Consider the following 12,440-nt stretch of genomic DNA (forward strand, 5'->3'; position numbering starts at 1 on the left):
TCCCTATAGGCCCATAAATACACGGTGCAAGTGGAAGTGCTTTATAAGAGCTGGACCCTGGATGACTCCCAGCTGGCCTTCGTCCAGACGCTCAGGAACCTGGAGAACGAAGCAGCAGGTACGGCCCCATCCCATCACTCACCCTACTACCTCCCCTATAACAAGCACCACACGCCTACACCGTGAACAGACCCTTACCCCTGCCACACGCCCCCACAAAACAGCAAGACCACAACCCATCTCATGACCACAACCCCACAGCGTGACCACACCCATAACTGGGACCACACCCACAACCATGACCACACCCCCCCCCCATAACCATGACCACACCCATAACCATGACCACACCCATAACCGTGTCCACACCCATAAACGTGACCACACCCATAACCGTGACCACGCCCATAACCGTGGCCACACCCATAACCATGGCCACACCCATAACCAAGGCCACACCCATAACCATGACCACACCCATAACCGTGACCACACCCATAACCGTGACCACACCCAACACCATTCTGTTTGTCTGTCGTGCTTGTTCTTCATGTTTCATTTATGTGTGTGGCTTCCAGTTTCCCTTCTAAGGATTAATCAAGTGCCTCTTATCTTAGCTAGTTTCTCTATCTCGTATTCTCAGGGTTGCCCACCTCTATACTTAACACAGTCATTTATATGATTGTTTATTTATATTATCATCAATAACACCATGCTTTTTTATCAATAACGTTCCTCTGAAATGGTCCACTTCTTGTTCCACTAAATTATGTTTAAATGATTGTTTTGTTTAGTTTCTGTTGTTAATTTCTTGGCCCACGCCTCAGGTACCCTTTCTCCATTAGTGTAAGTGTTTTATAACCAAGTAGGGTCAGAATTGTTTCAATGATGTCCAGGTATTGATGGCCTGTGGCAGGAAAAATACCCAACACAAAAATCACGGCTTTCTCTCTCTTCATCCATGCTGGGGAAGGGTTGTTTGCTGCCTGCTTTGCCAGCTTACTGGCGAGTACCGTTGGCAGAACATAACAATGCGATAATAGGCTTATCTTGAATTTGAAATTGCTAAAAAAAACATTATCAGCTTGAAGACACAATGTAGCCAGAGGCTGTCGCATCTAATAATTCTAGTCAAGGAAAAATCGTAATATTCACTATATTCCATCACTAGAAGCAACACTGGCACACTGCTTTATACAGTGGTACACCATTTTGAGAATGAATTCCTTATTGTTCCATAACAATAATATATTTCTTTATTGACACAAAGGCCTTAAAAAATCCACTATTCTCCAATTCCGCCACATATATCATATATCACCGTACATGTTATTGTTAAACAGGTTGACAGAAAACAAATATTCCCTTAACTCCCCATTCTATTGGTGTGAGATGGGACCGATATTACACAGACGGTAACGCGTGTGGATGCACACATTGTTGCATCCCGTGCTTCCTCTAGCCACGTCTAGCTCTGGGATCACAAGCCCCTAATGAAAGCCACATGAATACAGCTGCTTTGGCAGGTCAGAGTGCCACTTCTCCTGCTGGAGTGATGGAGAGGGGCTCCTCTTCTGCGCCACCATCGCCTCCTCCTCCTCCACCACCACCACCACCCACCACCATCACTACAACCACCACTACCATTTCCTCTGCTTTGGTGCCACTTTTATCGTGCTGCACAAATTGCATCAATTGTAAAGACTTTTTTTGGGGGGAAGGGGAGGGTCTTTGAAATGGGTGAGGGCTTCTTAAAAAACGGCCGAAGAGGTGAATGGATTGAGAGCGGGTAAGTGCATGGATGAGGCGTTAGGAGGTGGCGGTCATCGAGGACAATGATAGCGTGTGATGGGCCAAAGGGGGCGGCCCTTAGCGTCATTAGGATCTCTCTATTGTCTTTCCTGTCTCCTGCTGCTGCTGCTGACAACTATGGCTCTGTTTACTCATTCAATTGACAAGGGAACCATGATGTGCTCTCTCTCTCTCTCTCTCTCTCTCTTCTCGCTACTCCTCTCTCTCTCTCTCTCTCTCTCTCTCTCTCCCCTCTCTCTCTCTCTCTCTCTCTCTCTTCTTCTCTCTCTCTCTCTCTCTCCTCTCTCCTCTCTCTCTCCTCTCTCTCCTCTCTCTCTCTCTCTCTCTCTCTCTCTCTCTCTCTCTCTCTCTCTCTCTTCTATTCTCCTTGTCTATATGGTCTCTCTCTCTCTCTCTCTCTCTCTCTCTCTCTCTCTATTCATCCTTGTCTATATGGACTCCCATGTGCCAGACATCCCACGCTGTTTTATAGAAAAATATAGACATTACTCGTCACTTATTATTAACACCAAACAAATCAGATAGTCAATTATATGCTTACTGTGATGAGTCCAAAGCAAGGCAGGATCATGTATTAATTGGAAATATATAGCCTGCTTTGGCTAATCTGTGTGTGTGTGTGTGTGTGTGTGTGTGTGTGTGTGTGTGTGTGTGTGTGTGTGTTGTGTGTGTGTGTGTGTGTGTGTGTGTGTGTGTGTGTGTGTGTGTGTGTGATAGAGAGAGAGAGAGAGATTCTCTCACTCTATGAGAACAAAGCAGGAGGGATGAGGAAAATTGCCTCGACAGAAACATACTGAACGTGCAAGCTCATTTTCTCTCTCACTCTTTCAAACATAGGAGAGAGAGAGAAAATTAGCTTGCACGTTCAGTATGTTTCTGTCGAGGCAATTGTCCACATCCCTCCTGCCTTGCTCTTCCTATAGGCTGTAGAAAGTGGGTCAATGGGAAGTCAAATGAAGATGCCTGTTGCCCCCCGGTGCCCTGGGAAATATCTCAGCAGGAAAGTGAATTAATTTCGCCCAGTTTAACTCTCTCTTTCTCGTCCTCCTGTCCTCTCTCTCTCTCTCTCTCTCTGCCTCCCTGTCCGTCGTCTTCCTCCCTCTTCCTCCTCTCTCTCTCTCTTTCTCTCTCCCTCTCTCTCCCTCCCTCTCTCCCATTCTCCATGGTGAGGCTAGGCCCTTGATCATGCAGCATGCATGCCACACAAACACACACGTCTAAAAGATGCCATGCGAAGTGTCGATTCCCTCTTTAACAAGCTGTCCTTTGCGACAGACGGGCTGTTTTGTGTGCGTGCGCTCCTTTCAAGCTTACATAGAAAGCTTACTAAGAAGAACCAAGAAGACCTGGAGTATCTAAGCCTGTGCTGTGGGGTCCAGCTGCCAGAAACACATATACAGCTGTGCACACATCTGGACACGGTTGGGCTCCCTTATCTTTTTTCGACCCTAGTCTTCCTACTCTGCTCTCACGATGGAAAGATTTGTCCGATCCCCATAGTAGTGGTTGTGGTGGGGAACAACCCTATCTGTTTTAGTATTCATGGCCAGTGGGTGGAAACCAGAGCGTAAAAGTGTTCCTGTGTTAACAGCCACTCAACACTACACAAAATGTGCAACGGCAGTAGGTTGACAGTTCGAATCCCGTATTTGAGTTTGTGCCACATGACCGCATGGCATCGCGGCCTGATTTGGCATGACGGCGATGCCGAGTGTATACGGAGTGACTCAAACGGGGGTTCTGCTCGTGGGGTAGTGGGTGGGGGGGGGGGGGGGTCGGAGCTAGAGGCATACTGATGGGGGTGGGGGTTAAATGATGGATTATCATGCCTCTCTGTATCAGAACAGCGCTTTAATGGCGCTCAGGCAGGGGGCAGACGGCTGCACGGTGCAACAGTGCCATCTAGTATGCACACACACCATCCCAGCACGCTGCTCACCCCTCTATATCTGTTCAGTGGAGTGTGAGCAGCTTATTTGGGGCGTGATTCGTTTTTATGTTGACTGTGCATATTTTGGGGTTTGTGCTTCCACACTATAATGAAACAATCATGTGCGATAGATGGTGGGAAAGTTTTGGAGAGAGAGAGAGAGAGAAAAATTATCATCCACAAAGCGTATTTTTCTATTGAAAATGTAGTCCAAGGAAAAGGGTTTTAATTTAATTGAGTTTGGTTGCGCAGTGTGATAAAGGGAATGTGGAAGTAAAAAGGATAAGCCTTAAGGTCCAGGGCTACTGGGGAGAAGCATTAAATGGCTATGGGTCAATTCTGCATGCAGGCATCCTTTATATCATGCTGTGTGCAGTTCAATTTAGACTTTATTGCTCACACTTTTCAATCTGTCTGTTGGAAAGATATAACATTTTTTAGCTTGTTGTGCGATTCATGATTTGTTTCTTAACTTTGTGTTAAGAAAGAAAATAATTGTCTCTATGTTAGCGTCAAAAATCATAATGTTTTATGAACAAATGGTCATTGCTATTTTTGCTCCATTTCTATATGGTCTTATAAGCGCTGTGGTGGATGCTAGCCTTTGTTAATTTTGTTCCTTACAGAAGTAGAAGGCGAAGCCATCCGCTCCAGCAGCACAGAGACGGCAAGCAGCGATGGGAGCAAACAGGCCGTGCCCAAGGCCCACCACAAGGGGAAGGGGGACAAGGAGAAGCTGGGGACCGGGTCCAAACCGGTCTCCAAACAGGACTCGGTAATAATCGACCACCATGCATGCTTTTAAATGCAGCTGACAATCCAAGCCGCAAACTGCTACCACTACTACTGCTATAATTGTGGATCAGGCAGTCTTTCTAGGGTATGGCAGAACTTTTGGGAGGGGGGATGTCACAGAGCCTGGGCTGAAAACCAAAACCTAAAAGAGGCAGAGTTACACCTTGTTTCCTGTGAAGAGATACTCAACTGAAGAGAAACTTTAGCGAGTAGATAAAGCGTTGGTATATACTTGCCTTTTTACAGTGGCCTACAGTGGTCTAGACGGTGTTGATTTAAAAGCTTTACATCCATTTGTTTGCACTTCCAGTGCAGGCGTTTTGGGTTTGCTGTTAATAGGCAATTCTGCGCTTGCAGATCCCCGCCTCAAGGCTCATGATTGGACGAAAAAAATCGGAAGCGAGAGAAAGAGAAAAGCCCCGTTCCCCCAGATTTAAGCCTGTCTGCTCCCAGACATTAGATTATTATCAGTCTGATTTGTGAGACTACTGCTGCATTACATTCTGTTTATTTAGCTGACTCTTTTATTCACAGCGACTTTCATTACGTGCATTTTACCACGGAGATACAACCCACAAATCATGAGAGTACATGAAATGAATCAAATGCTGCTACTTCTAAGGGTTAAACAAGCAGCCTGTTTTGGTGGATTCGAGGGTTGAGTTTCAGCTTAGCTTAGTCCTGCAGCCACCCACCTCTTGGTTCTAGAGGTTGGGCGGATGCTAATTAAGATAAACCGAAGCCAGCAGGTAACCCAGCATACATAACTATCTGGTCTGTGTCGTTAAGGATTCATTATTGTCTTGGTCTAGCCAACCGTGGGTTGTGGTCCGACAGCCACCACAGCTGCCTGATAGATGTCTCATCCATGTATAATTGTTTATTATTCCGGAGCTGCTCTGCATGTGAAATGCTTGAATACAATGCAATTTGAAAGGCAGATTTTTATACCCGAGGCCATTTCCATTCTGAATGTTTTTTCGTGCTGCGTTGGGTGGGCGGGATGGTGGAAGCGATAACGATCTATGAATAGATAAATAAATAAAAATGTCCCTGTTGTTTTATCAACCCCGCGTTGAGACCAGTGCATTTAGCGAGGAGCTCTGATTGGCTGGATGGCTGGCCCTAGCTTTCCCTAGGTTCTCATTGAAAAGCATATTGTCTGTTCTGCGAGAGTGACCTTTGCCTTTGCTGGACAAAAGGAAGTCATGTTTTTGTGCATTATTAAACAAATGAATACGAATTTGGTCGTTGTCTAAACTGTGTCTGTGTGTGTGTGTCTCGTTTGCCATGTGTGTCTGTCTTGTGGGCGGTTGAACTGGTTGCACCAAGCAGAGCCTGGACCTGAGCAAGCCCACCTGGAGACTGTGTGTGGTGTGCGACCAGAGCAAGGCAGAGAGCCTGGAGATGAGGAAGGACACGGAGAGACTGAACAAGATCAGGGCCATTAGACATGCCTGGGAGACCGCCGAGCCGGGGCGGCGTGCCAAGGTGGGCACACGCACATCTAAACCGCACTTAAAATAATCATTACCAAAGGATTTCTGACACAGTGACTTGATTTCGGTTTGCGTCTCATTTTTGACAGTACCATTGTTACCATACCAGGGATGAACCAGGGTTAAACCATACAACAGCAAACCCTTCAGTGTACATTGTTTAAGTTATAAGTTGAGTTTATAAGTTTAAGTTTAAGTCTTCTGTTAAAGTCTTGTGTTGCGCTGTTGTTTTTTTATAGGCCCTGCAATCTCGTCTGAAGTATCTCAACCACATCCAGAAGGCCACGCCTTCCCCTGGAGGTCATGAAGACAACCTTACTGATGACACAAAGAACACAGAGCCTGGTACACACACACAAACGCCAACGCAAACACATATTCATGCACAAGCGCTCACACACATACACATTGTCACACAAATACACAAATTATGGTGATATATTATGCTAATGTGGCCTTTTCTGATTAATATCTTTGCAGCCTCTCTGCCTTCTCCCGACCCTGCTCCCGGTCTAACCAATCAGGAGCTGCCTTCCCTCCGATCTGATCCAGCCAGCCTACTTGCAGCCCTGGACTACTCTCACTATATCAGGTCTCTCTCATCTCAACTTCCACATTCTCTCTCTCTCTCTCGTTCTCCCTGTCTGTCTGTCTCCCTCGCTCTCTCTCTCTCTCTCTCTCTCTCTCTCTCTCGCTGATGAGCTCTTACTCTATCGATATTTCTCTCTCTATATCTCTCTATCGCTAACTTAGCTAAATTAGGGATCAGGATTAGAATGTAACTCAAGAAAATGGATCCGGGAAGAGACCTAATAGCCCGATCAAACATGCCAGAACCTGTTCCATTTCCTTTATACCTTAACTCAAGTCACCCCCCCCCCCCCGCAAGATCATTCATTTCCTTCCCTTTACAACACTACACGCCATTAGAATATTGTGTGTGTGTGTGTATATATATCTGTGTGTGTGTGTGTGTGTGTGTGTGTGTGTGTGTGTGTGTGTGTGTGTGTGTGTGTGTGTGTGTGTGTGTGTGTGTGTGTGTGTGTGTGTGTGTGTGTATGTGTGTGTGTTTCTACGATGTATATCTGCCTTCCTTCTGTGCGAATTTCAAGCCTCAAGCTGCGATCACAACAACCTACAATTACTTTATGGATGAATTGCCATGACGCAAGTCAATGCATTTGCAGTGGAGCAGCCTATCTTTCGCAGCCGTTAAGCTTCCCAGTTATGTACAACATTAGTGGAGATAATTACCGATAGAGACTTGGATTGAAGAAATGCTGCCAGGAGGCGGGTAATGTTACCCGGAGTGAAGAGTCGTGTAGTTTGATAGTACACCGACTCAGTGACGTAGGGATATGAGATGGGAATGTATTTTAATGAAGGAATTCTCATAGTCTGAAGTAAAAAAATAATGATGCAAACATTGAAGTCAAATGTGGGAAAATGGGATTTGAAACCATATGATGTTACTTTCAAAGAGCGGTTATTTTTACAAAACGTACAAGTAGGAAAAATCCAATGCAATTAAAGTAGCACAACACACTGACATCACATATGAAACACGGATTTGGTGTGATCGCAGGCTTGGTTTGTAAGTGAAAGGGTGTGTGTGTGTGTGTGTGTGTGTGTGTGTGTGTGTGTGTGTGTGTGTGTGTGTGTGTGTGTGTGTGTGTGTGTGTGTGTGTGTGGTGTGTGTGTGTGTGTGTGTGTGTGTGTGTGTGTGTGTGTGTGTGTGTGTGTGTGTGTGTGTGTTTTTGTATGTAAATACACACAGACAGGGCTCCCCCTGGTGGTCCCTCCCTTGCATTGCCTGCTCGAGGGGGTTTGGACCCTAGCATCTGAGAACAGTATCTTCACAGGGGACACTCACCACCACCACCACCACCACCGCCGCACAGGCACTCTGTGTGGGCAATGGGCATGCACATTAAGAGGTGTCCTCTTTAATGAGAAGTGTGAAGCTGAAGTGAGGAGAAGATGAGGCAGTTGCCAATAGCAACAACATTTTCTTTTAGCTGTGTCGCTTGACAAGAAGCTTTAAAGGGAAGCTGAAATTATAAATCTATTATAAATATATATATAATAAATATATATGCTCACATATAATTATATATTTATGTGGAAGAGCGATGTCATTAGTAAAATCCTTCTATATATATGTATATATATATATATATATATATATATATATATATATATATATATATAAATATAGATATGATTTGACTCATGACACAGCTCTTTATTCATTCATTTTCCATCCCTCCATCCTCCCTCACTCTGTCCACCAGTCAGTCCATCCCTTCTGCCGTCCACCAATCCCCCCCCCATCCGTCCGTCCGTCCCTCCCGCTCTGCCTGTCCGTCTAGGTGATAAATGAGAAGATATTTGGGTCCGTTAATTAGAGCGCTATTTCCAGACCTTGATGAGCTTGCCGCCCCAGCGAGATGTGCCCCTCTCTCTCGCCCTTCCGTTCTGTGAGTGGGTGGGTGTGGATGTGTGTCAGTGTGGGTGTGGTTGTGCAGGTGTGTGTGTGTGTGTGTGTGTGTGTGTGTGTGTGTGTGTGTGTGTGTGTGTGTGTGTGTGTGTGTGTGTGTGTGTGTGTGTGTGTGTGTGTGTGTGTGTGGCAGGCTGGGGACGGCTGTTGACACTGTAGCCCTGTGAGTCACGTCGCCAGAGAGAGATCCCGTGAAGTCAGTCTATTAGAGGAGTCTGATTATACTGCAGCACACAGCATTCATTCCCCTCTCTCTCTCTCGCTCTCTCTCTCTCCCTCTACCTCTCTGTCTCTCTCTCTCAGACTAAATACTTGACAACGGAACTTGGCATGCCTTTTAGGCACAGATGTGGTACATGACCTAAAAATGTGAGCATGTGCACACACACATTTACAGACACGCATGCACGGACAACCAAACACACACACACACCGAAATGCATGCGCAGACACACAGACACACACACACACACACACACACACATACACACATACATTCAATCACACTCACATGCACGTAGGCATACACACACAGAGACACACACACACACACACACAGTGAAAGGCTTGCATAGGGTGATGTTCATTAGCCAAGGCGAACACCTCCGGTGCCCTCCCCTCTTCATTAAGGTCCGCTTATGGGAGCTATTCCCTTCGGAATACCTCCAGGACCAGCTCTTGCAGGGCTACACTCATCTCCCCTCACATGGGCCCATACACATGGCCACACACTCACACACGCACGCACACAGACACGCACGTAACACATGGATTCACATGCTCAGACATGCACGTGTGCGCACACACACACACACATACACACACACACACACACAAACGCAGGCACGTACACACAAACAAGCATACATCCACCCAAAGCTAAATAGAGAGTGAATTCAGAGCGGATCAACAGCATACTCTGTATATTTCTATCTGTGGGTACAACCTGGGTTATGAGATAAGGTGTGTGTGTGTGTGTGTGTGTGTGTGTGTGTGTGTGTGTGTGTGTGTGTGTGTGTGTGTGTGTGTGTGTGTGTGTGTGTGTGTGTGTGTGTGTGTGTGTGTGTGTATTCCTCCTGCTCCTCCCCTACTCCCCTGAAGGTGACCTTTACGGCAGATATGAACTTAGCCTTTAGACAATGTGACGAGGCCGTATCCTCTGCAACTTTGGGAGCAAGGTGATGTTTTCAGTCCATGCCGTGGTCATGGTGATAGGGGTAGAAGTAGCTTTAAGTATCTTGTTGCGATGAAGCATAAAGGACTGCATAAGGATTTGATGGCTTTAAGAAATTATACTTAGGACTCCACTCTCCACAACCACTCTTGCCCGTCTTTTCCGTCTGAAGTTAACCTCACTGCGCTGGGTTGCCATGAGCCAGTATGCCTATCATATTAGCTCATGTCTGTTGGTCCATGCTAGGTGTCCTTAGCTACTTTGTTCAGACGCTTGGGGGTATATTATTTTATTATGATCGTATAGTTATATGTATTAGTGTTGACATGCTACAGGTGTCGTTATGGCATACAAGCTACCGTGTCTCCATTCACTCTAGGTGTCCTTATGAGATGAGACGCTTGGCGGTATATTAGTGTTGTCATGCTAATAGGTGTTGTTATGGCATACGAGCTAGCGTGTCTCCGTCCACTAACGTGTTTACGTGCTACAGGTGTTGTCATAGCATACGAGCTAGCGTGTCTCTGTCCACGCTAGGTGTCGCAGGGCCCAGCCGGTGCTGAGAGACGCCGAGGTGGAGGTGCTCCAGCGGCGGGAGCGCTCGGAGCAGATCCAGGGCTACCGGCTGCTGCGGGACACGGTGCTGGAGCACCGCCGGCGGGAGGCGCAGAGCAGGACCGCCCTGATCCAGGGGCAGCTGGAGATGTACGACGGCATGCAGGTCAGTGGCCCCGCCCGCCGGCGGCCCGGACGCCCCGCCGCCCCGGGGGGAACGCGTTGCAATGTAGAAAAGAAAGTGAAAGATTAGTGGTGAGGATTATTTGGGAATCCTGGTTGTCATGGTTTCATCTGTATATGTGTAAAACAGATATCATTGTACTTAGACTAGGTTATTGCACTGCTTCTGTCTGAGCCAGGTCTCTCTTGTTAAAGGTCCCATGACATGCCGCCAGGTGTGGTGTGATTAGCCGTTAAAGCCTAGCCCTGTAGAAGAGGTGCCGGATTCTCAGTGGCTATACCGTTAGAATCCCAGAAGGGAGTTTGAAAGAGAGAGGAAGATAAGAAGTGGCCGTCGCCCTGTCAGCCCCACACCATCTGAACGTGTTTATGCTACCATTATAGCTCCCATAATGGCCCCTACTGCCCTGCTAACCATTCCCGGGTGTCTCTCTCTGTGTTCCCTCTTGAGGGTTCCTCCTTGATAATTAGGGAGGTTTTTCCTCGCCCTTCAGAGGGTAAGGGGGTGTCGTAAATGTGGGCCTGTGACGCCCGTTGAGACCCTCACTGTGATTAAGAGCTGTACCAATAAAATCGAAACCAAACCTTAAAATAAGCCCCTGCCGTCCTCCGTCGTGTTCACTCTCTCTCCGAACCCCGCGGCGCTCACAGGTCACCCTGCGCGACCAGCGGCAGAAGACCCAGGCAGCCCTCCAGGCGGTCAACGCCCGTCTGATGGAGGCCGAGCTGGGGGACAAGGGAGAGGAGGGGGGCCTGGAGGAGCAGGCGGGAGCGGCTGCGTCCGTCTCGGCCGCCACACAGCCCGCCAAGCCCAACAGTGCCGGCAAGAAGTGAATGTGGGTCTGACGGCCACCGACCGTAGTGTAGGCTCTTCAGTTAAGCTAGTCCCCCCTGCAGTATGGCCGTAGAAGCTTTGCGTTACATTAGAATGAGATTTATGACAAAAAGGGTGCTGGTGCCTAGCAAGAAAAATGTTTTTTTTAGTGTTAGCCTTTTCAGCAAAACATTCACTATTGTTATAGCTTCACATATTACTAGTTTGAACATTCGAGATGAGTTATGACAGCCTGATTTATATTTCCTGATCCACGTCGTTACCTTAGAAATGGTTACTATTTAAGTATGGCTATATATTAGTAAGCTTTGAATTCAGTCGTACAGAAGCGTTATCTCACTGTTATCTCACTGTTATCTCAATGTGAAATGTTTCTTTTTGGCCTTTTGGGATTCGGCTCCTCTCCTGTTCTCCTTCTCCTGGCTGATGGACCGATCAGTCAAACACATGGAGAAAACATGGGCCATTCTCGCTAATGGACCTCCCCCTCCCCGTCATTAAAGTCCATATAATGGGTTGAAAACATCACATTTCCATTTATTTTATTGTGGTTGCATCAATTCTTTTTCCACCATGTGACCTTTGATGAATAGCTTTGACCTTTGGTGGCACAGGCGACCTGATGGCATGCCTCATATCATATCTCTCTCCTTAAGGTTGTGCTATTGACCCAATGACCAAAGTGACATGTATTTCTGACATGCTGCACATGGTAATTCTTCATGAACCATCTCCGTACGATTGAGGGGAATTCAACTGAAAAAATATGATGATTATTCTGCTGATGATGAAGTCACAGGGAATTTTTATCATAGAAATCAATCAAAGAAGTACATTTTATTAAGCAAATATAAAAAAAAATCACTTTAATATCGCGTAGGGTACCAATGTATGCCGAAGAGTAGATTTGGTTAAATTCGATTATTCTTCAAATGACCCTGAGATGGTGAAGCCAAAGCCCCTGTATCCTCACGTGGTGGATCCCTCATCCAGCAGCTGATCAGCTGAGGAATGACCAGGGAGATTGGAAATGAAAGGAAGAGGCTGCCATCTAGTGGTTTCAGCCATTAATAAATTCTCATTATCTTCCCCATCCATGCACCACCACTACGCCTGTTTTCAAGGTTGACAGTAATGAATAGTTCAATTTTGTGGCT

The 12,440-nt window shown here is 46.6% G+C and overlaps 1 protein-coding gene across 1 annotated transcript in view; it reads left to right on the plus strand.

Moving 5' to 3' along the window:
- The window catches only part of adgb (androglobin), a 58,517-nt gene extending 46,726 nt beyond the window's left edge, over positions 1-11,791 (plus strand). Inside the window, 7 exon segments of the mRNA XM_056581302.1 lie at positions 10-118; positions 4,369-4,517; positions 5,873-6,028; positions 6,276-6,381; positions 6,517-6,628; positions 10,248-10,431; positions 11,100-11,791. Of these exon segments, the coding sequence (XP_056437277.1) occupies positions 10-118; positions 4,369-4,517; positions 5,873-6,028; positions 6,276-6,381; positions 6,517-6,628; positions 10,248-10,431; positions 11,100-11,282 (999 nt within the window). The 3' untranslated portion in view covers positions 11,283-11,791.
- The last annotated feature ends 649 nt before the right edge of the window (positions 11,792-12,440 follow it).

Source organism: Gadus chalcogrammus, chromosome 21 (genome assembly GCF_026213295.1).
Source record: "Gadus chalcogrammus isolate NIFS_2021 chromosome 21, NIFS_Gcha_1.0, whole genome shotgun sequence".
Classification (NCBI taxonomy): domain Eukaryota; kingdom Metazoa; phylum Chordata; class Actinopteri; order Gadiformes; family Gadidae; genus Gadus; species Gadus chalcogrammus.